The 20,055-nt window shown below is 49.8% G+C and overlaps 1 protein-coding gene across 2 annotated transcripts in view; it reads right to left on the reverse strand.

Moving 5' to 3' along the window:
• Nucleotides 1-1,371: 1,371 nt before the first annotated feature.
• The window catches only part of ABHD10 (abhydrolase domain containing 10, depalmitoylase), a 324,283-nt gene continuing 305,599 nt past the window's right edge, over nucleotides 1,372-20,055 (reverse strand). For both annotated transcript variants that reach the window (XM_069637182.1, XM_069637183.1), the window contains one exon: nucleotides 1,372-2,282. In XM_069637182.1, the coding sequence (XP_069493283.1) occupies nucleotides 1,941-2,282 (342 nt within the window). In that variant the 3' untranslated portion in view covers nucleotides 1,372-1,940. The remainder of the gene's footprint in view (nucleotides 2,283-20,055) is intronic.

A 20,055-nucleotide genomic window follows, 5' to 3' on the forward strand; every position in this document is an offset into this window, starting at 1 on the left:
CAAGTGTTTCATGAGATTACCAAACAGTTACTTGCCATTGAACTCCATCTGTACCTGCTGGAAGTTAGTGGCCTTCAGGCATGCTTTCCCCTAAGCACTGCACATTGGGCCAACTGACTAAAGCCTGCATTGGTTACATTCACCACTGAATGAACTGTGTGTTGCAAATCAACCACCTCATCATGGATGATTACCTTTGCCATGTCCAGTATGTTTTCTACAAGACGTGACAAAGCACATCACCCTGTCCTATATGGTGGCATTTTATTTTTAGACAACAAAAATTCATAAGACAAGCCAATCAACCGATACAAAAACGTATGGCACATTCCCTTTCTTATACAAGTAGAAAAGAACACTTCATGTTTTTGCATGTTTTTGCCTTTTATCAAAAATATTTGTTCTTTCTAATTCACAACAAAAATCAAATGTAGAAGCATAATCTAAAATATGACTAGCTTATTTTATTATTTATTTTATTGTGCATTTGTCAGGTGCGTATACATCAAGAAAATTGTGTTTCAAAGCGCCCACAAGGCAACAGGAAGGGAACATGGGAATTAAAGGCAAATAGAACAATGAAAAGGGCGTTGTCCTACTAGGCCTTGTGAACATTCAGAGCAAGAAAGTTAGGGATAAGAGGGTGTGGGTAAAGTGTTAGGAGTATCAAGGAGAGAAGTGCTAGGGAGTAAGTTGCAAACTGTTAAGTGACTGGCAGAGATCACTTGGTGAGAGTGGTGAACTGCCAATAAATAAGTGCAGGCCAGTGATAGCACAGGGCAATGGGCGTGCCTAAGGCAAGTGCTGGGAGTGGGCAAAGGCTGAAGGCGATTGGGGTGGGAGACCAATCTCATCGACTCTGATGTTTAGCAAAAGAGGGAGGGTGCGGAGGTGAAAAGGAAAGTCTTGAGGAGCTTCTGGAATACGAGGAGATCCAGCTCAAGAGGAAGGGGGAGGCTGTTCCAAAGGAGGGAGCCAGCCCATGAAAAAGCCACCAGGTCTGAATTCTATTGTTAAAAAATAAAAATATAACAGTACTGCCGAACTTTAAAATAAGGCTCAAATGAAAACCTTGAAGATAATAGGAAGATTAAACACGTAAGTGTCCCTTGACATATTGCTAAAAGGTACCATTTCTCCTCCATGACCTTAGGCACCTGTATACCCCCCCTTGCCTTCCAAATATCAGCTCCCCATTCACTTAAACTGCAATTCTGCTGTTCCCCATTGTTGTATACAGGCATCACTAGTTACATGTTCGCCTGAGGAAGCCACCTGGGTGCTAGCGCTTTGAAGCATGTGCTTATCAGCACATGCAGCCGTGCCAAGTCAAACATTAACCTTGTAAAAACAATGCATGCCACAAAAATGTAAGTGGTATAAAAGCATAGTATTTATTAACCGGTACACAAGAATGACAGTGCTATATAGTTTAAACCAGCAGAGAAATACAGTAAAAGGTGGTTGGCACAAAAGCGGTGAGATTTTTGGTACAACCTAGGTGTGGAACATACAACAGGAATAAAACAGGGCATGACACTCTTGGGCCCATTTTCAAAAGAAGGTCAGCATTTAATTCACATTTCTACATCTGTGCAGACAGTAGTAACCCCCATGGTTGCCGACCTGCCATGGCCAGGACTGCTGAAGCCAAGAAAACGCATGTTGCGGTTACAGTCCATGGAACTTGGAGACACGCCCACAGCCAGCCTCCACCTCCCCTCAGCTTAGGACTTCTGCACCCACACACAGACATGTCTCAATTGCAAAACAGGACCTTTTTTCATAAACGAAACACCAATATTTAGATCTTGTCATGAGGCATCAAGAAACAATAAAAAGTACACTCTAGACCCCACTCATTTCGAAGTCTCTGCCTATGATGCTTGGGTTCCTCACTGAACAACACAGTTGGCCACACAGCCCACTCATTCCCCAATTCACCCAAGTGTTGTCAGCTTATCAATTAAATCGTCAATAGTGTACACAAGAAGCTTAAGGTCCTCCTTTTCACTCAAACGATGATGACCATTTTTTCGGAGGATAACATCCACATCAGTGCTCAGAACACGATCAGCGATTTGCATAGAAACGTGCCAGGGAACTTGTTCATCCTTCATGCCGTGAATAAGCTTTAAAGGGCAAGTTATTGGAATTGGGCTGTTTAATAGGCAGTGGTTTTCTGCTTCTTTAACTATGTTCAGGGGTAGATTATAAAATCCCTCCTCGGTATGTTTTGTTGGCACTTTCCATGCTCCTTCGTCTTCAATTCTTTTCTTCACCTGTAATGTAATATTGACAATAAGTCAAAAGAAAGCACTGCAGCATATTATTTCAAACCATAAGTGGAAAATTCCAAATTTGTTCAATCAACTTCTGTTTTGAATTTCCCAAGACTTGCACTTTTAAGCATTACTTGACTGTGTGAAACAAGACACTGAGATATTACACAAAATAATTTTTGGGTTTATACAGCATGAACACATCTGGAAAGCGAATCAAGACAATTATTGCATTTCCTACGGCAATTTAAAACTGTTCAGTTCCATCAGTCTTAAAGAAATATTTAATGAAACCATTATTCAATGTGTGCATTTTCAGCATTTATTGTTACGGCGTCAATTAGGTCAATATGTCACTATATAAAAGACATTAGCTTTAGTCAGACTGTCTTTCAGGCATTTGATGTCAAATCAAACAGGTTTTTCATTACTAAAAGAAAAAATGTATTAATGCGGAAGATCATTTTTCAACGGTTGACAAACACCAGGAAACTACTGGGAGAGGATAGGGTGTTTCTCTCCATAGGTATTTATTTAAAGCACTGACCAGAACGACACTAGAGTTATGCACTAAGTTTCATATTCGAACAGTAACGTCACACTAAATTTCAAGAAGTTTATATTTTTACGCAATAAACCTATTTTTTCCTTCTTCCATTTCAAAAGGTTTGTTATAACGCCACCAGCTTTAAAGAAGGGAGAACATTTCAACATCTGAGACACATACAAAACAATTCAAGACAGCCATTTTAAAATTGTAATCTGGACTTTAACAATTCATGAGTTTTAGGCCTGTTCAAAGCAGTCCTCCCTACTGTCCCAGTTTGGATGCATGGGGGTTGGAAGGCCACTGATCCAGTCGGTTATTTTCTCTTCTTTAGTTAAGAACTCGGACAAAATGCCAACCCAAAAAGCAATTGAAAAATGTAAAAATCGACACCCTACAAACAAATCAATTTACAGGTTTGACGCTACCCACTAGGGTGGTTGAGAGGGTGTGCTGAATGGCATAAGATACAGATTCAGTTACTGTGCTGTATGGGAGAACTGGCATGACAATTTATATTTTAAATGTGTATATGTTTATAGGATTTAAATGTAAAGCACCTTACCTACATTTGAGATTGTAAGTTCGGTTTATAGCGATTATTTCGAATGACAAAATGTTGAAAAAATGTTACCAAAATAAAAAAATGTCCAATGTCTTTGTTATTTTTAGTTTGAAATGGGGGTCTGCCCCCCAAACTCCCCCTTTATTGTAACACCCGCTTTTTTTACTTGCTTACTTGCAAAACAAAAAAAACATGTAAATTAAAAAATGCATTCAAATTTATTTTTTCTGTAACATTGACATTTTTGTCATTCGACTCTTTTCTTCCGACATATTAACTGGATACCATATTTAATACATTGCAGGCCTCGTTTTCTTCTCTAGAACATGTATGACAACTTATAGCCGGGTAATTTATGTGGCCTCAAAATTACCCTAGATTTTGTTGGGCTTTCAGAAGCCTATATTAACATAATGAGGAGAATCGAGCGTTTGAGAGCCTGATCAAGATGGCGGCTCCCTAGTGAGTTTCAGCACCGGCCCATGAAACCTGCGAAATCAGGCGCTCGAGTTAGCTCATCAAAACTGAAATCCCAAATTTCAACCCGGGTGAGAAGTGGTGGGCTTCCGTTTGGGTCCAGAGCTGCCCTGCCTGCTCTGGAGTGAGGACAGAATCAGCCGCTGCAGGCAGATTAGGCACCTTGGCTGGAGACGTGGAAGGTTCGACAGGGCCCTGATCCTGGATTAGCATTGTGTGCTAAACCAGATGAGGAAGAGTGTGCCCCCAGGCAGGGAATACAGGACATCAGATGTGAGAGTTGGAGGCAGAGATTTTTCCTGGCCCTGGCTAAGTGTGGCTCCCAATGAGAGGTGTGCCAAGGTCTCTGTGGTACTCGGTCCGGTTTCAAATCCATGTGGGCGATTGGGGGGGGGGGGGGGGGGGGGATGGAGAAGGGTGTTTGCCACTGGAGTCTTTTGGCCCCGGCGGCGGCCACCCAGGTTAGAGTGGCGCACTGATCCACACCGCTGTGGGAAGAGATCCTTGACTGCTGGAGGTCGCAGGGTGCTGAATGGGGTGCCGCGCGTCAGTGCTTCACAACAACACTTTGAAGCATTGAAATCTCTCCTGGTTGTATGGAGCTGCTAGCCGGGCAGTATGGGCTGATGTGACAGCAAAGAGGCCATCACTTGTGAATGGACCTTGTTAATCATCTCCCAGCATTATGCTTCTATCAGGGTTCCACCCAGTATCTGGTCTATAATATAGCACAGTGATAAAGTAAGGAAACCCAAGAAGTATCAATGAAGAACAAGTTACTTTCTTACCTGGTAACGTTCTTTCGATGGGATGATCCGACGTCGTATTCCATATCTATGACAGGTAATGTCCACACCTGTGCTGCTTCGGAAAATCTTTGGCGTCTGCGTCGATGACGTTGATGCGCCGTCCCCGAGGACCTCCTCAGACGGCCGACGTCACCCGATGTGATAAGTAGGACGCACAACGCCCATAGCCTCAGTTATAGTTTTTTCCCAGAACGTGTGCCACCAGTTTTCTGCCAGTCAGACACACAAGGCCTTGCGGAACGCAAGCTGCAAACGCAAAAGAAATTCTGCAGCGGGGAAGGCAGGGAGGGAGCGATATGGAATACGTCGTCAGACCATCCTATCGAAAGAACGTTACCAGGTAAGAAAGTAACTTGTTCTTCGAGGGGATTGGGTCCTCCGACATATTCCATATCTATGACAGACTCCCAAAGCAGTACCAAGCAAGGAGGTGGGAAAGAATTTAGAATACAAATTTAGCATGCCCAATCAAATAGCGGAATAGAGAACTGCCTTACCGAAGGCCAGATCTTGCCCTCTGATGGAATCGAGGGAATAGTGACGTACAAAAGTATGTACTGAAGCCCAGGTGGCTGCATCACAGATGTGACGAATAGGAACTCCCCTCTGCAGGGCAGTAGACGCAGCCACTCCTCTGGTAGAATGGGCCCTCAAGCCAGCCGGAGGGTCCTTACCCGCCAAGCGGTAACACTCAGAGATAGCTAAAATAATCCAGCGAGACAAAGTCTGTTTCGTCACAGCTTGTCCCAAACGCTTTCCAGCGTAACCAATAAAAAGTTGATCGTCCACTGTGACCCGGGACATGCGCAAGATATAAAAGCTCAACGCAGAGGGCGCTAGAGGGCCATCCAAGATGGCCGCCTTGGACTAAGCTCCCGCTTAACGCCGCATCAATCCTGCAAAATCCTGCGGTTTCAGGCGTCTCTGCGAATCGGAATCCCGGTGCCTGAAACGTTGGTCTCTCCAGTATCACCCACAAGAAATCTGGATGAAAAACTGCCCCTCCATCCTGAAAATCGGCCCATGCGGCCCGGTTGCTGAGCGTAACACTCCCGGCCTGCTTGAGCCCGGCCACCCCTTTGAGAGAATCCCTCTGCCGGGCCCGCGGCGGGTGCCCTGGATGTCGGCCACCCCGGCCCGCAACCTTCAAACCTGCTCCGGCAGCCAGCCCTACCCAGCTGAGAGCCGTCGAGCGTGAGATGCCCAGCGGTCGCCCTGTGGCCGCCATCGAGAAGACAACCTCGCTACCTCTCCTCCACGTGAAGCCGGCGTTCAAGGGTGAACCTCAGCATAGCGGCATACGGGTGGCCGACTCCGCAACCTGTGCCGACTCACGCCAAGCCAGATCGGACTACCTGAGCCAGCACGAACCTGGTGCGACCCACGCCCGGAGGAGCCGGCGTAGTGGAGCGGAGCCTCAGAGGTAAGGAGAGGGGGGGGAAACCGCGATTGACACCGGACAGAGCGGTCCTTGTCTCCTCCCCTCCCCCTTCCGTGCGCTGCCTTGGTGGGGATGCAGCGAACTCCAGCGCCTCAACAAACTGTACCCTCCACATTACGGCGACATCCATCACTTGCAGCTGAGTAGCCACCATCACTTGGACAACCTTCTGTCCCCACACCGAGGCACGCAAACTCCAACTTCCTCCCAAATATATGCCCGCAAAGACACCCCCCCCACATACCAAAGAGGGCTGAGAGGCCAACAGCTACCTACCTACATACGCCACTCCTGCACCGAAGCACACCGCAGGGGCTGGGTTCGGCAGGAACGCACCTCACACGAGAGGGTCTGCTTCTCCGTCCTTCATGGCCGCAGGCCACTTCCCACATCCAGCAACATCCAGCCAAGTCCACATCTCGGCTCTTGAAGAGCCCAAGAAGTAGTCGAACCACCCTCAATCCTCATAACTCGTACCCATCCTCACAGCCACGATGGGAAAAAACGACAAATCCCAGAGGAAGCTGAACTTCGAAAGTGGCTCGACCCCCAAAGCACCTCTCCAGCAAGAGGACCATGCTCCCTCGTCTATTGAGCTTCACCAGGACGCTTCTCCCGATAACCCCTTTGAAATTAAAGAAATCCTCCTAGATCTGAAGGCCGGCATTGGCAACTTAAGTAACAAAATGGACGGCCTTGCGTCCAAAGTTGATCTCCTACAACACTGCATGGACTCTCATACCCAACGCATGAACGAAATGGAGCAGAGAGTGTCAAACCTTGATGACAGTTCAACTACTCTCATCAATAAAGTCTCCCAGCCTCTCGGTGGGCCAGTTTGTGGTTGCCCACCCGATGCAGAGTAAAGTCTCGGGCCTGTTGGAGTTGAACCGCAGTTCGAGTTCCCAGAAGTTACTGGGAAAGTTCAGCCACGCTGATTTGCGTCTGCCCAGCTCCCCACCTGCTCCCTGCCCGCCATCAGAACTGTTACCTCACCCGGACCTTCGCTCTCAGAGCACCGACCCAGACACTGAACTAAGCATAGCCAGTCATTCGCTGTCTAACACACCAATGAAACGGCCCTTTATAAAATCCAAACCGCCACATTCAATGTCGTAACATGGAATATAAGAGGCGGAAACAACCCAGTCAAGACCAGGAAAACCCTACAGTACCTTAGACGCCACAAAGTGGATGTGGCCCTGATCCAAGAGACCCATCTCACACCAGGGAAAGACCGTCTGTGGGCCAAGAGCTGGGGCTGTCATAGATACTTCTCATCCTATTCTGCATATTCGAGAGGAGTCGCTATCCTCATACACAAAAGTCTCAGTTTTCGGCTACTACATACAGCAAAAGACGCGGAGGGAAGAGCACTCCTGGTGAGTGGCATCATCGCCGGTCAGAAAGTAACCTTCGTTAACTCATACGCACCGAATATAGATGGCCCCAACAACTTCAGATGGGTACTGACTCAGCTTTCCACCTGCGACCCTACAACAACAATTATCTGGGGCGGAGACATGAACACAGTCATGGACCCAACGCGAGAGAGCACCGGCTACACAACAGCCGCCATCCAAGGCGGGTCTCCAAATAAAGGAAATCTGCAAAGCGTTCGATCTACAGGACATATGGAGTCTCTCTAGTTGAGACCAGCGTGACTTCACCTTTCACTCTGCAGTCCACAACACAAACTCCCGATTTGACCATTTCTTTACCTCAATAAATGGGCCCTTAACATGCGACCAGTGCTGCATCCAGCCACGAACACTCTCAGACCACTCACCACTCTTCCTAAGGCTCAAACCAGCTAGTCCCACCCCACCACTACAGCGCTGGCGTTTCAAGGTGGGCGCACTTCGGGACGGTGTCTTTGCATCCGGACTAAGGGAGGAGATAGAGGTATTTCTGGAAGCCAACATGGGATCAGTCACCTCAGCGGGCTCAATATGGGAAGCTCTAAAGTGTTTTATCAGAGGAGTCTGCCACGCCAAAGAAAATGGCATCCTCAAACTCATTAGAAGTGAACTCACTACAAGCGAAAACAAATTAAAGCAACTCGAGATCCAGATTACGAACAACTCCAATCCGGAAGCAGCAACCGCTCTAAGAACAGAACTACAGAAATTCAAAGCTGCAGCGGAGCGCGAGGTCAAATTTCTACACCGTACCAGCCAGGTCCGGCAATACGGAGAAGGCCAAAAGCCAGGCGCTCTGCTGGCGAACCTGATCAGAACCGATAACAGTCACAAATCAAAAGGATCCGAACCATGCATGGCAAGGTAGTCCACACCGACAAGGAGATTGCTGAGGAATTCAGTCAGTTCTACCAAGACCTTTACAGTGCCAAGCTCCCGGAAGACTCCAACGTCCCTCTAGAGTACCTCGAAGGCACAGAACTCTACTGGGTCGAACATCACCTACGCGAACCCTTGAACGAGTTGATCTCACAAGAAGAGATCAGAATAGCTATAAAGTCCCTGCCCTCATCCAAGGCGCCTGGTCCCGACGGCCTCACAGGCGAATTTTACAAGGCCTTCGCAAGGCCTCATACACTGCTCCTGGTAGCAGTGTATGAGGAGGCGTTGGAACGGGGGACCCTTCCTCATTCATCCCGGGAAGCCAATGTAATTCTTCTACACAAACCTGGTAAACCACCAGAAGAATGCGCTTCGTACCGCCCCATCTCATTGCTTAATCTCGACAATAAAATTCTCGCTAAGGTCCTGGCGAACAGATTATTGCCACTGATGCCCGCCCTGGTGTTGGCAGATCAAGCAGGGTTCATACCAGGCCGCAATACAACCTTCGGCATACGGAGAATGTTCGGAATCATCGAGGCGCTTGACCCAACATCCCAGGCAATAGCGGTCCTGCTAGACGCCGAAAAAGCGTTTAACTCGGTGGAGTGGTCGTTTATGTTCATGGTTCTCACCAGGATGGGGTTGGGGGCCCGTTTCATGAAGCTAATCTCCCTCCTGTACACTAAGCCACAAGCTAATATAGTGGGCACGGCAAAATCAACATCAATAAATTTACAGCGTGGTACGAGACAAGGATGCCTACTGTCAGCATTAATCTTTGCCCTGGTAATGGAGCCACTAGCCTCAAACTTACGAGAACTCAGACAACAGAGGGGACTCATCAATGGCCCACACAAGATTATTGTCTCTCTATACGCCGATGACGTGGCTCTCTTCATACGTGACCCTGAAGTTAACCTGAATCCAGTCATGCGGGAAGTCATCAAATTCGGGGGAGCCTCCGGATTAAAAATCAACCACTCTAAATCCGTCGTCTTCCCACTGACTCAAACCACTAAACAGTTTGCAGACGATTGCGGTCTCACGTGGAAGACCGCTAAAGTTCGTTACCTGGGAATTCAACTGTCACTAGACCAGCATGAGGTGTTCCGAGATAACTACGAGGAAGCGCTAAAGTCCCTACAAGACAAAGTCACACGCTGGAAAACGCTTCCCCCAACACTCTGGGGCAGAACATCATTGGTTAAGATGATAGTGCTACCTAAACTTCTGTACCTCTTCAACAATATTCCACTCCTGCTACCGCAAACTTTCTTAAGGAAGCTGAAAAGCCTGGTCCTTGAACTGCTTTGGGCCGGCAAGCCAGCCAGAGTCGCACATTCAATATTAACACTTCCGGTGAACAAAGGAGGTCTAGCCCTCCCGGACATGGTGAAATATTTCTGGGCAGCCCAGGCACAATACCTCAGCCACTGGTACGCAACGCAATCCAATCGTCCACATGTACAAGTGGAACGAGCCCTAGCGACCCCTAACTTCCTGACGGCAGTGGTTTTCGGACAGCTCCCGTGCCCTGCCCTACGATGAATGTGATGCTCACGATGTACAAGGTCTGGAAGACCCTTGCCAGCAAACTCGGGGTGCAAACAAGATACTCGCCCCTCTTGCCAGTCAAATTTATCCCTGGAATCCCCCTAACGTCAGAAAAAGTCTTCCACCAATGGGTCGACAAGCTCCACATAAAAACCCTGGGGGACCTATTCACAGAGGAAGGCTTCCTAACACCAGATCAAGCCAAACAGAAAGGGGGCAACACTGCCCTGGACGCGTTTCTTTATTTCCGGACCCGGTACACACTACAGTCCCTCTTACCTGATTTCCCGCGACAACCACCGACATGGCAATTGCTTCATGATGTCATTCAAGCACAGGGGGGCGGTAGACTGGTGTCACAAATATACAAAGCGTTAACCTCGGGCACGACACCCGCCAACACTGGCGCAAAAACCCGATGGGAAAGAGCACTAAACACAGTCATACCAGATGAGGACTGGAGCTACGCCTTGAATCAGACCCAGAAAATCGCACTTAACTCCTGCCTCAAGCTTATCCACTTCAACTTCCTCCATCAGACCTACTACACTCCTGAACAAATCAACAAACATCATCCCGACACCCAGGCGGAGTGAAAGAGATGCAGAACCCTATCTGCGAACTTTCTACACCTGTCATGGGAATGCCCAGAAATCGCCCCCTTCTGGAACCGAGTACTGGACACAACAACAGCGATCGTGGGAGAAGCAATACACCCAAGTCATACTGCAGCACTACTGGGAATGACAAGACTACTATCCGCTCCGTCAAGGAGGTTAGCCGGGGTCCTGTTGACACTAGCTCGTAGGAGAATCGCCATGGCATGGGGCCGCCCCCCCCCCTCCCACGCTGCCTGGCGTAAAGACTTACTGTACTACCAGGATATAGAGGCCGACTTCATAAAACTTCTCCCTCACCACGCCCGCCTGACATATGGGGCCCGCTGGTGGCCTTCTTGATGCGCAAGGCGGAGACCACCTCAGCAAATGCATCGGAGCCTGGCGACTCGCCCTGACGCAGCCACAGCCCAGGCCAAATTTCCCTGGCTTGAAGGCCACAGAGGGGCGTGAGCTACACCAAGGACACTGGTCGGCGGTGGCGGGGTAGGGGGAGCTCGGGGGGGGGGGGGGGTTATGGGGTGATGGCGCAAAGTTTCAATCCACCCTAATGTGGGTGTGTATGTGTGTGGTGTATTAAATACCAAAAATAAAGTTTTAAAAAAATAAAAGCTCAACACTCTCCTAGGATCAAGCCTATGGAGCCTCTCCTCTTCCTTACAGGATGTGGAGGAGTATAGAACGGCGGAAGAACCACCTTCTGGCTCAAATTAAATTCCGAAACCACCTTCGGAAGAAAAGAAGGACAAACTCTAAGGACAACCCTGTCCTTAGGAAACACAGTGAAGGGTGGCTTAACTGAAAGTGCCTGTAACTCACTCACTCTGCGAGCGGAAGTAACCGCAACCAAAAACACAGTTTTCAGAGTCAACAGCCTCAAAGGGCAAGAATGTAAAGGCTCAAACGGAGCACCCATAAGAAACTTAAGAACAAGGTTCAGATCCCAACCTGGCACCAAAAAAGGTGACGGAGGGAACACATTAGTGAGCCCTTTCAAAAACTGCGAAATTAAAGGAATCTTAAAATAGGAACACTTCAGACAAGCGCTTAAATATGGACAGCGCCGCCAGGTAACCTTTAATGGTCCCCACTTGCAAGCCTCTGTGGACCAAAGAAAGCAAAAAAGACAAAACCATGGGAATGTCGCATTCAAAAGGATCCACATTCTGAACTCTGCACCAGTCGCAGAACTTTCTCCAACGTCAACAGTACAGAGACTTAGTTGCCGGCCGCCTGGCCGAGAGCAACACCTCCATCACGTCTTCAGGGAGGTCCCAATTCCTTATACCTCAACCTTTCAGAAGCCAAGCGTGAAGATTGAGGGATCGGACCTCTGGATGGAAAACCTGACCCCCCTTCTGTGAGAGCAGATCGTCTCGGTTGGGAAGACGACGTGGAGGGCAGATGGACAAGTCTAGAAGGTCCGGGTACCACGTCCTCCGGGCCCAAGCCGGAGCAATGAGGATCATCCGGGAACCGAACCTCCGTAACCTCCGCGACACTTGCGGGATGACGGGGACTGGAGGAAACGCGTACCGCAGTGGGGATGACCACATTTCACCACCAACGCGTCTCCTAAGGCTCCTTTTGGAGGAAATTCCCACGAGCAAAATCTTTCGCACTTCCGGTTGACACTGGAGGCGAAGAGATCCACTTGAGGGGTCCCTCAAAGGGCGAAGATCTGCAGGAGAATCTCCTGAGCCAGCTCCCACTCGTGAGAGATCGTGCTCTGCTGGCTCAGAGCGTCCACCGTCTCGTTGTCGTCTCCGGCCAGATGAACTGCCGAGATCGAAACATCCTGCTGGATGGCCCAGAACTCGAGCTGCATCGCCTCCCTGCACAGCGGAAGTGACCCTGCCCCCCCCCTTTTTGTTGAGGTAGTGCATGGCCACCGTGTTGTCCGTCAGAATCAGGACACTCTTCCCACGCACAGTCGGCAGAAAAGCCTTCAGGGCTAGACTGACGGCCCTCAGCTCCAACAGATTGATATGGAGTCTGGACTCCGACGGAGACCAACGACCGCTAACTGTCAGCTCGTTGGCATGAGCTCCCCATCCCGTGAGGGATGCGTCCGTCACGATAGTCACCTCCGGCCAGGGCAGCCAAAATGGGGCTCCTTCATCAGATTGCCCTCGACGGCCCACCACAGAAGATCCCGGGCTACCGAGGGAGGCATCTGAACAGGGTCCGACAGCCTGCCGGAGGACTGAGACCACTGGAGCTTGAGTGCCCACGGCAAAGATCTCATCCGCAGACGAGCCTCTGGCATCAGAAGAATGCAGGATGCCATGAGGCCGAGCAGTCTCAAGAACTCGGACGCTGGGAGATTCTGGGCAAACTGAAACTTGTGCACCATCTGCTGAATGTGAAGAGCCCTCACCTGAGGAGGAAAACCCTTCCCCAGGGACGTGTCGAGCACTGCTCCGATGTACTGGAGCCGCTGCATTGGTGTCAAATGGGACTTCTTTAAATTGAGGGAGAAGCCCACAATGTGAAGAGTGGCAGGTGACGGACAGATGATCCAGGACTTGCTCGGGAGAGCTCCCCCTGATCAACCAATCGCCCAGGTAGGGGTAGACGTGAATCCCCCCTTTCCTGAGATGCGCTGCCACCACCACCATGAGCTTGGTGAAAACCCTCGGGCGGAAGTCAATCCGAACGGCAGGACCCGAAACTGAAAGTGCGAGTCGCCAACCACGAACCTCAGGTACTTCTTGTGCTTGGGATGGATCTGCACATGGAAGTAAGCATCCTTGAGGTCGAGAGACACCAACCAGTCGTGAAGTTGAAGGGCCTGGAGGACTTGAGAAAGAGTCACCATCTTGAACTTGTCCTTCCTGAGGAGTTTGTTCAAACCGCGCAAGTCCATGATGGGTCTCAATCCCCCGTCTTTCTTTGAAATCAAAAAATAAGGAGAATACCATCCCTTGTTCCCCTCCGCTACAGGCACCAGTTCTATGGCGCCTTTCTCCAGCAGGGCTTGAATTTCCTGCGCAAGGAGCGGATCCGGATTCTTCAAAGAGGTGTTCCCTGGTGGATTGTCGTGAGGCCTCTGCCGAAAAGGAAGACAGTAGCCGTGGGTTATGATCTCCAGAACCCACACATCTGAAGTAATGGCTAGCCACTCTACAAGATGCTGCGCCAGCCTTCCTCCAACCGGCGAACCATGGGACCTGGCCTCATGACCGAGTGGTAGCGGCTGCGGCGTTGCCTAAGGGCAAAGAGGTAACTGCCCGAGCGGCCTTGGCACCTCGAGTACCTCCGTTTCCACCTCTGGCACTCTTACGATGGCCTCTTTGACTGCTAGCTCCTCTCGCTTTGCTGAAGGACGAGTAATAGCGAAAGGAACCTTTGCTCCATTGCAGTCCCCTAGGACGAAAAGGCGGAGGTTGGCAAACTGCAGAACCCAACGATTTTGCTGCAGCTTTGGAGGTCTGCAACCTCTCAAGGCTCTCGTCAGCCTTGCTGCCAAAAAGGTGTTCACCGTCAAAAGGCATGTTGAGGAGCCGGGACTGCACATCAGGAGCGAACCCAGACTTCCGCAACCACGCAAACCTGCGCATTACGGTGCTCGCCGCCATGGACCGGCTGACACAATCCGCCAAGTCCAAACCCGACTGAACGGCCTCACAAATAGCATCTTTGCCATCCTGAACCATAGCAAGGAAACCATCCTGTTCGTCCACTTCGGGGAATATGATCAGCCATCACTGCAACACAGTTCCACAGAGTGTGTGTGAAACGAGACAAGGCACATATGGAGTTGGCCGCCTGAAGCGCTATACCCCCCGAAGAAAACACTTTCTTCGCCCAGCTGTCAAAACGTTTGTCGTCCCTATCCGGAGGGATGGTAGGATATGATGCCTGCTTTGCCGGGCCGTAGCCGCCTGCACCACCAAACTCTCCGGGGTGGGGTGCCTATAGAAGTAGCAGGGGTTGCTACTGGCTTGACGGTATTTTTGCGACAAAGACTTGCCCACTGCCGGGAGACTCTCCGGAGCAGTCCAAGCCGCTGCCACCCTTCTCTGCAGAGCCATATGAAAAGGAAAAACCGGGTCAGTGGGTGGACCGAGATCAAGGATGTCCGTGAGATCATCCTGAATGAACTCCCCTGGGGGAGCTGACCAACCCAAGATATGACGAATCGGCATGAGTGCCAGGCTCCGGCATGAGTGCCAGGCTCCGGCCGACAAAACTCCACCTCCGGAGAGGTGTCCAGTCCACTGGCATCATGCAGTGACTGCCTCAGGTCATCAAACTGACTATGGCCCGAGATAAGGTCATCTGGAACCGGAACCAGGCCGCCATCAGAGCCTTCATCACCCACTGAAATGTACTCCAGGCGGGGAGAGGAAGACCTCTGCGGACCAAAGCAGTGCCGGACCTTAGCCATAGCCTTTTTAGGGGCAAACCCCGAGCCACGGGGCCCCTCCGACACCATCGCCTCGAAAGGGGTTGAGGGCGCCGAACGAGTCGGCGTCGACGTGAGCTGCAAAGCCTCCAGCATCTGCGGCGTCGACACAGTCCTCGAAGCCGGAGCTCCGAGCGGGTCTCTCGGCAACCTGGGCGCCGACGCCGTCGACCCCCCTCGAAGACGGAACCTCGAGAGAAATCGTCGACAACCTCGGCGCCACAGGTGTCGACGTCTTTTTCAAAAACGGCACAGGATCACGCGGTCTCGAATGCGTCGAGGACTGGGACCTGGAACGGGCATGGCGAGAACGGCTACCCTTGTCCGAGTGGGAGCTCTCCCGCGAGCCGTGCCGACCACCCGAGCCTGAAGGCGTACAGGCGGTGTCTCTCGACCGGTGCCGACCGACCCCACTCGGGAGGTGCAGACGGACTGGTGCCCTGCGATTCCAGAATCGCTAGCATCCGTTTCCCGAAGGAAGCCCATTCCTCCGGTGTCGCTTGCATGGAGGGATAAGCGAGCCGCCGACGGGCGGAGTCCTCGGAAGAGGACGGGGAAGGCGACCTATGCTGGCGCTTCCTGGAATGCCTAAAAGAGGCGGAGGAGTGGCGAGACCGACTCCTGGAAGGAGACCCACCGGACTTCCTACGATGACGCAGAGAGTCACCCCTCGAGTCATCGGTCGAAAGCCCCGCAGACCTCCACTTCCGGGGCTTAGACACCCGGCCTACCGACAGCTTCTTGTTGCGTTCCCGCAAGGCCTCCGCAGTGAGCGACTGGCAGTCGACAGTCGTCCGTATCGTGGGCTTACCCAAGGCACCAGAGGCAGGCGTTGTGCGAGTCCGTGACCGACATCTTGGACCCACAGTCCCCACAGACCCACAGTCCCCGCAGTTCTTGAAGACCGGACGCGGGGGTCAAACATGAGAAAGGCATCGCCACAAACAGGTCTTCACAACCAACCGAACAGGTTCAACGAACCGAGAATAGAAAACAGCAACTCCAACGAGTCGAGGCGTACCGAGATTCACGAAGCAAAAACAGAACTGAGGCTATGGGCGTCGTGCGTCCTACTTCTCACATCGGGTGACGTCGGCCGTCGGAGGAGGTCCTCGGGGACGGCGCATCGACGTCATCGACGCAGGACGCAGACGCCAAACATTTTCCGAAGCAGCACAGCTGTGGACATTACCTGTCATAGATATGGACTACGGGGGACCCAATCCCCTCGAAAGGTTGGTTTTGACAAGAAGCGCTGTAAAAAGAAATTGAACCGTGCATAATGCAACATGAAACCCCAAACTGAGCATGATGATGTCAGCAGTAGTCATATGGAAATGAAATGTTTCTCCAATAAAAAGTAGGTATCAGCACTTTGAATGCAAACATTTACACGAACATGCAAGGTGGACCAGCTAAAAGCTTGCCTAATAAACATGGAGCCAGGCTCGATACTGCCGAGAGGAGGATCTCCTCAGCAGGAGATACCATTACCATGGTGGCCTCCACCCATTTTAATGTACAGACACGTAGGACCTTAGCAGCCAAGAATGAGGATCTTGAAAGCAGGGGGATCACAGGAATATCATCTGTATCCTCAGAGTGAGTACCAATACTGCATTAATATCAATGGAGCTATATGTCGAGTCACTACTAAAAGATGTTTTTGGGCCAAAAGCTCTTGCCTGTGTTCATCGTGGAAAGAGTGCACAGAGTTGCCCAGGAATGTGTATCCCCAGGGAGCCTTAAGGGATTGCAACACAATCCTATGAATGGCCACAGAGATAGGTGTGGTTTGGCATCAAGGAAATCCTCTTTTGACTGTTCCATTTACTCCCCTTCACAACTTGGTCAGAATGTCCCTCAAACTCACCCCATTGTAAGAAGCGCACTGCTTCCAGTCAAACCGGTTTTCTTATCTATTGTATGTTCTTTGGTGATCAAAAGAGCATGGTTCCTCCTGTATATAAATAAATAAAATGTGAGCACCATTTACAACAGCCAGAAGCACAATTACCAGTTAAATTACCGAGTGCTCATTGTATTTGCTTCCTTTTGGCCAGTGTACGAGTCGCTTCCAACAATCCTCACTCTGCTGCATGCACGAAACTTGCCATATATAAAAGGCAAGGGATTAGCTTAAATTTATTAACATGGAACATAAGAGGTCTAAATCACCAAATGAAGACTTGGAAAGTGTTACTCTATTTAACCAGGCATTTGGCAAAGGTGGACGGATTGGTTGTTGGAAGTAACATACAATGCGCTCGTCCTGGAAGTAGTCTTCGGTCAGAAGTATAATCAAGAATACAGTTCCATTCAGTAATGTAAAAGAATGTAATACTAACGTTTAGTATTGAGTACAATTCTGGAGGAGCTCAATGTTTCAAAGTAAATGATGCAGATGCAATCTCTGGATTGACGGTCCACAGTTTCAATCTGACTAATGTGTTTCGGTACAAAAAGCATGTGGTAGTGGGGTGAAATGCGATGCCCTAATGAGTAATGGTACAGTTCCAATGAGTATAGTACTGGCGCTAAATCGCAGGTACAAGTTAAGGATCGCGCCTTTGTTGGCATTTAAAAAAGATATATGAATGGAGTAAAATGTCCAAGTTGGTAAATGACGGCGACAGCGCGCAAATGTAACAATATGACGTGCCTCTAATAGCAAGTATCATAATTTGAAGAGTCCTAGAAAGTAGTAATGGGGTTCGATCCCCACAGCACGACTAGGAAAATCACAACTGCTATAGATACTTCTACTCAACTCACGCAGAGGAGTCGCTACATTAATAGATGCCTCTCGCATAAGTCCTCGCAAATGCTTTAAAATTCTGCTCGAGGTCGAGTAATTTAGTTAATCTTCTCAATCTAAGAGAAACGCACAAGTGCAAGTCACCATAAGCCAACTTCATGTTTGCTCACGACCACCATCCAGAAGCCAGCCACACACTGCAGTCAATGTAAAAAAAAGGTCAAAGTAAATGTCAAATAAACTTTCCAACATCCCTGAATTGCATCTTACTTGCCAGCAAGGTAGAGTACCATTCAAATGGTACTATTCCTTCATAGAATCTATGGAAAATGGTGTGTGGCTGTTGAGAGCCGCAGCTACAAACCTTTGCTCTCCTCTGCCATGCGCCCAACGTTCATAAGCCACATCAAACACCCTTGCTGGCGAAGCACGCGCAGCAAAGGTTGTGCGGCTGTTGAGCCGCAGGCTTTTCAGGGGCTGTGAGAGGGGGGAGATCAGCAGCAGCATCATCCAAAGATCACTGCTTGATTGGTGAACAGGCGAACTTGCAGTGGGTACCGTGCCTTTCTACCGCACAAACCAGCTTCCTCTCTCAAAAAGTGGACAGAGGAAGCAGTGCATCGGGAAGACCTCTGCATGCTGGAACAGGTGAGCGGATTGGCAGGTTGAGAGTTGCATTCTTGCGCTTTCTTCGCAAGACATATGTTCACACGTTTTGGCTCTCCAGTACAGGGCTTTGGGCACATGACATGATACTACTGGGTTCCTAAAACGATTCTCAAAGGACGCGAAAACCCACAGACTTACTCAACCACCCGTTAAACATCTTGCTGCCCTGCCTGCCACTTTGCCCATTATGCTCTCCTTTTCGCCAAAAACTGCTCACTGCCTCCCTTTGCTCTTCATCCGACGTGGAGAACAGCAGGCTAAATAATGCCTCAAGGGCAGTGGGGGAGGCCCGTATTCTAATTAGTGAAAACCACACGTTTCTGGGCACTACCAATATTCCTCCAAGCCTGGACCATGAGGGTGCAAAGTTACCGAGCAGACTATAAAGGCCAGTAAACTTCACCCAGCAATGGGGACACAGATGTTCCAGGCGAACTGGGGTATCGAGATATCAAGTTCTTTCTAAAGTCTGTGGCGAACCAAAAAACGCCTGGGATAAGTGGGGTAAAATGTTCCCGGATATGGAGAGACTTTGTACATCTGCTGTTGTTGGCACCTTAGCTTCCGCTCGACTACTACTGGGGCAATTACGCCACCTGCTGAGCTGCTCCCTAGCCAGCCCTTAACTTGTCAATTCTGACGCCACTGACAATTCTGATAGGATGGGGTGTGCTGTAAATGGCTGGGGGACACATTACACTGAAAGAAAGCAGCAAAACCATCATGAACGCTATGCAAACCAGTCATTTCAACAAAAGGGTGGGTAGGGAGGAGGGCTTCTCTAATCTAACAAGGACTTTGGGAAAGTCCCCATGATGGCTGATCGATTGGGGGTCAATGGTGGTCCCAATCCACACCTACTTTTTCCACTGTACTACCCAACCATGAATCAGTATTGAGGGACAATGCGGCACGAGATGGTGTGCATGACCTAGGGGCCCAGGCATGCAAATGCAGTCTTGTTCTGTCCGAACTGGTGTCAATTAAAAATCTTCTCCTACAGTTGCTGGAAGAGTTCTTGGGGAAGGTACCCATCGCCCAGGACGGCAAAAAGGGGTTATACATTCTTTGCAGACTGCACTCCGTGCCGACTTTGCAAATTCTTCTAAGAATGTTAACCCCAACCTGATAGTCCGGACCCCATCAGTGACCGCAGTAAAAATCATAAAACAAAAAGTCCCCCATCTGATAATGTGCCCTTGCCCCTTATAAAGCGAGTAAGAACACACTCCCTGCCCCACCAAGCGTGCAGAAAGCCATCTCATCCTCATCCCCTCAGAGGGGAAAAGATGGTCCCAGACCCAAAGCGGTCATGGGCGAGTCATCTAGAGTTATGGTCATGTGCCACAGAATTGTACTGCCAAATATGGCAAGGGGATAGTGCTTTGTAGGGGAGGGTCAATTTATTTACATAGAGTACTAACATTGCCCCCTCACTGTTATTAACTCAGGGTGGCCCTCGTGAATAAGTGCACCCACTGGATCAGGGAAGTGCAGGGTTGACAGTTTGACACAGGATTTTAGAGACCCATGTGTGGGAAACAGCATATTGGACTTTGACAGGCGCTATCAACCCAGACCCAAGACTGATATTGAAGTTAGAGCGCACCATGGGGGAA

Source organism: Ambystoma mexicanum, chromosome 7p, assembly GCF_040938575.1.
Source record: "Ambystoma mexicanum isolate Mex_15411 chromosome 7p, UKY_AmexF1_1, whole genome shotgun sequence".
NCBI classification, from domain to species: domain Eukaryota; kingdom Metazoa; phylum Chordata; class Amphibia; order Caudata; family Ambystomatidae; genus Ambystoma; species Ambystoma mexicanum.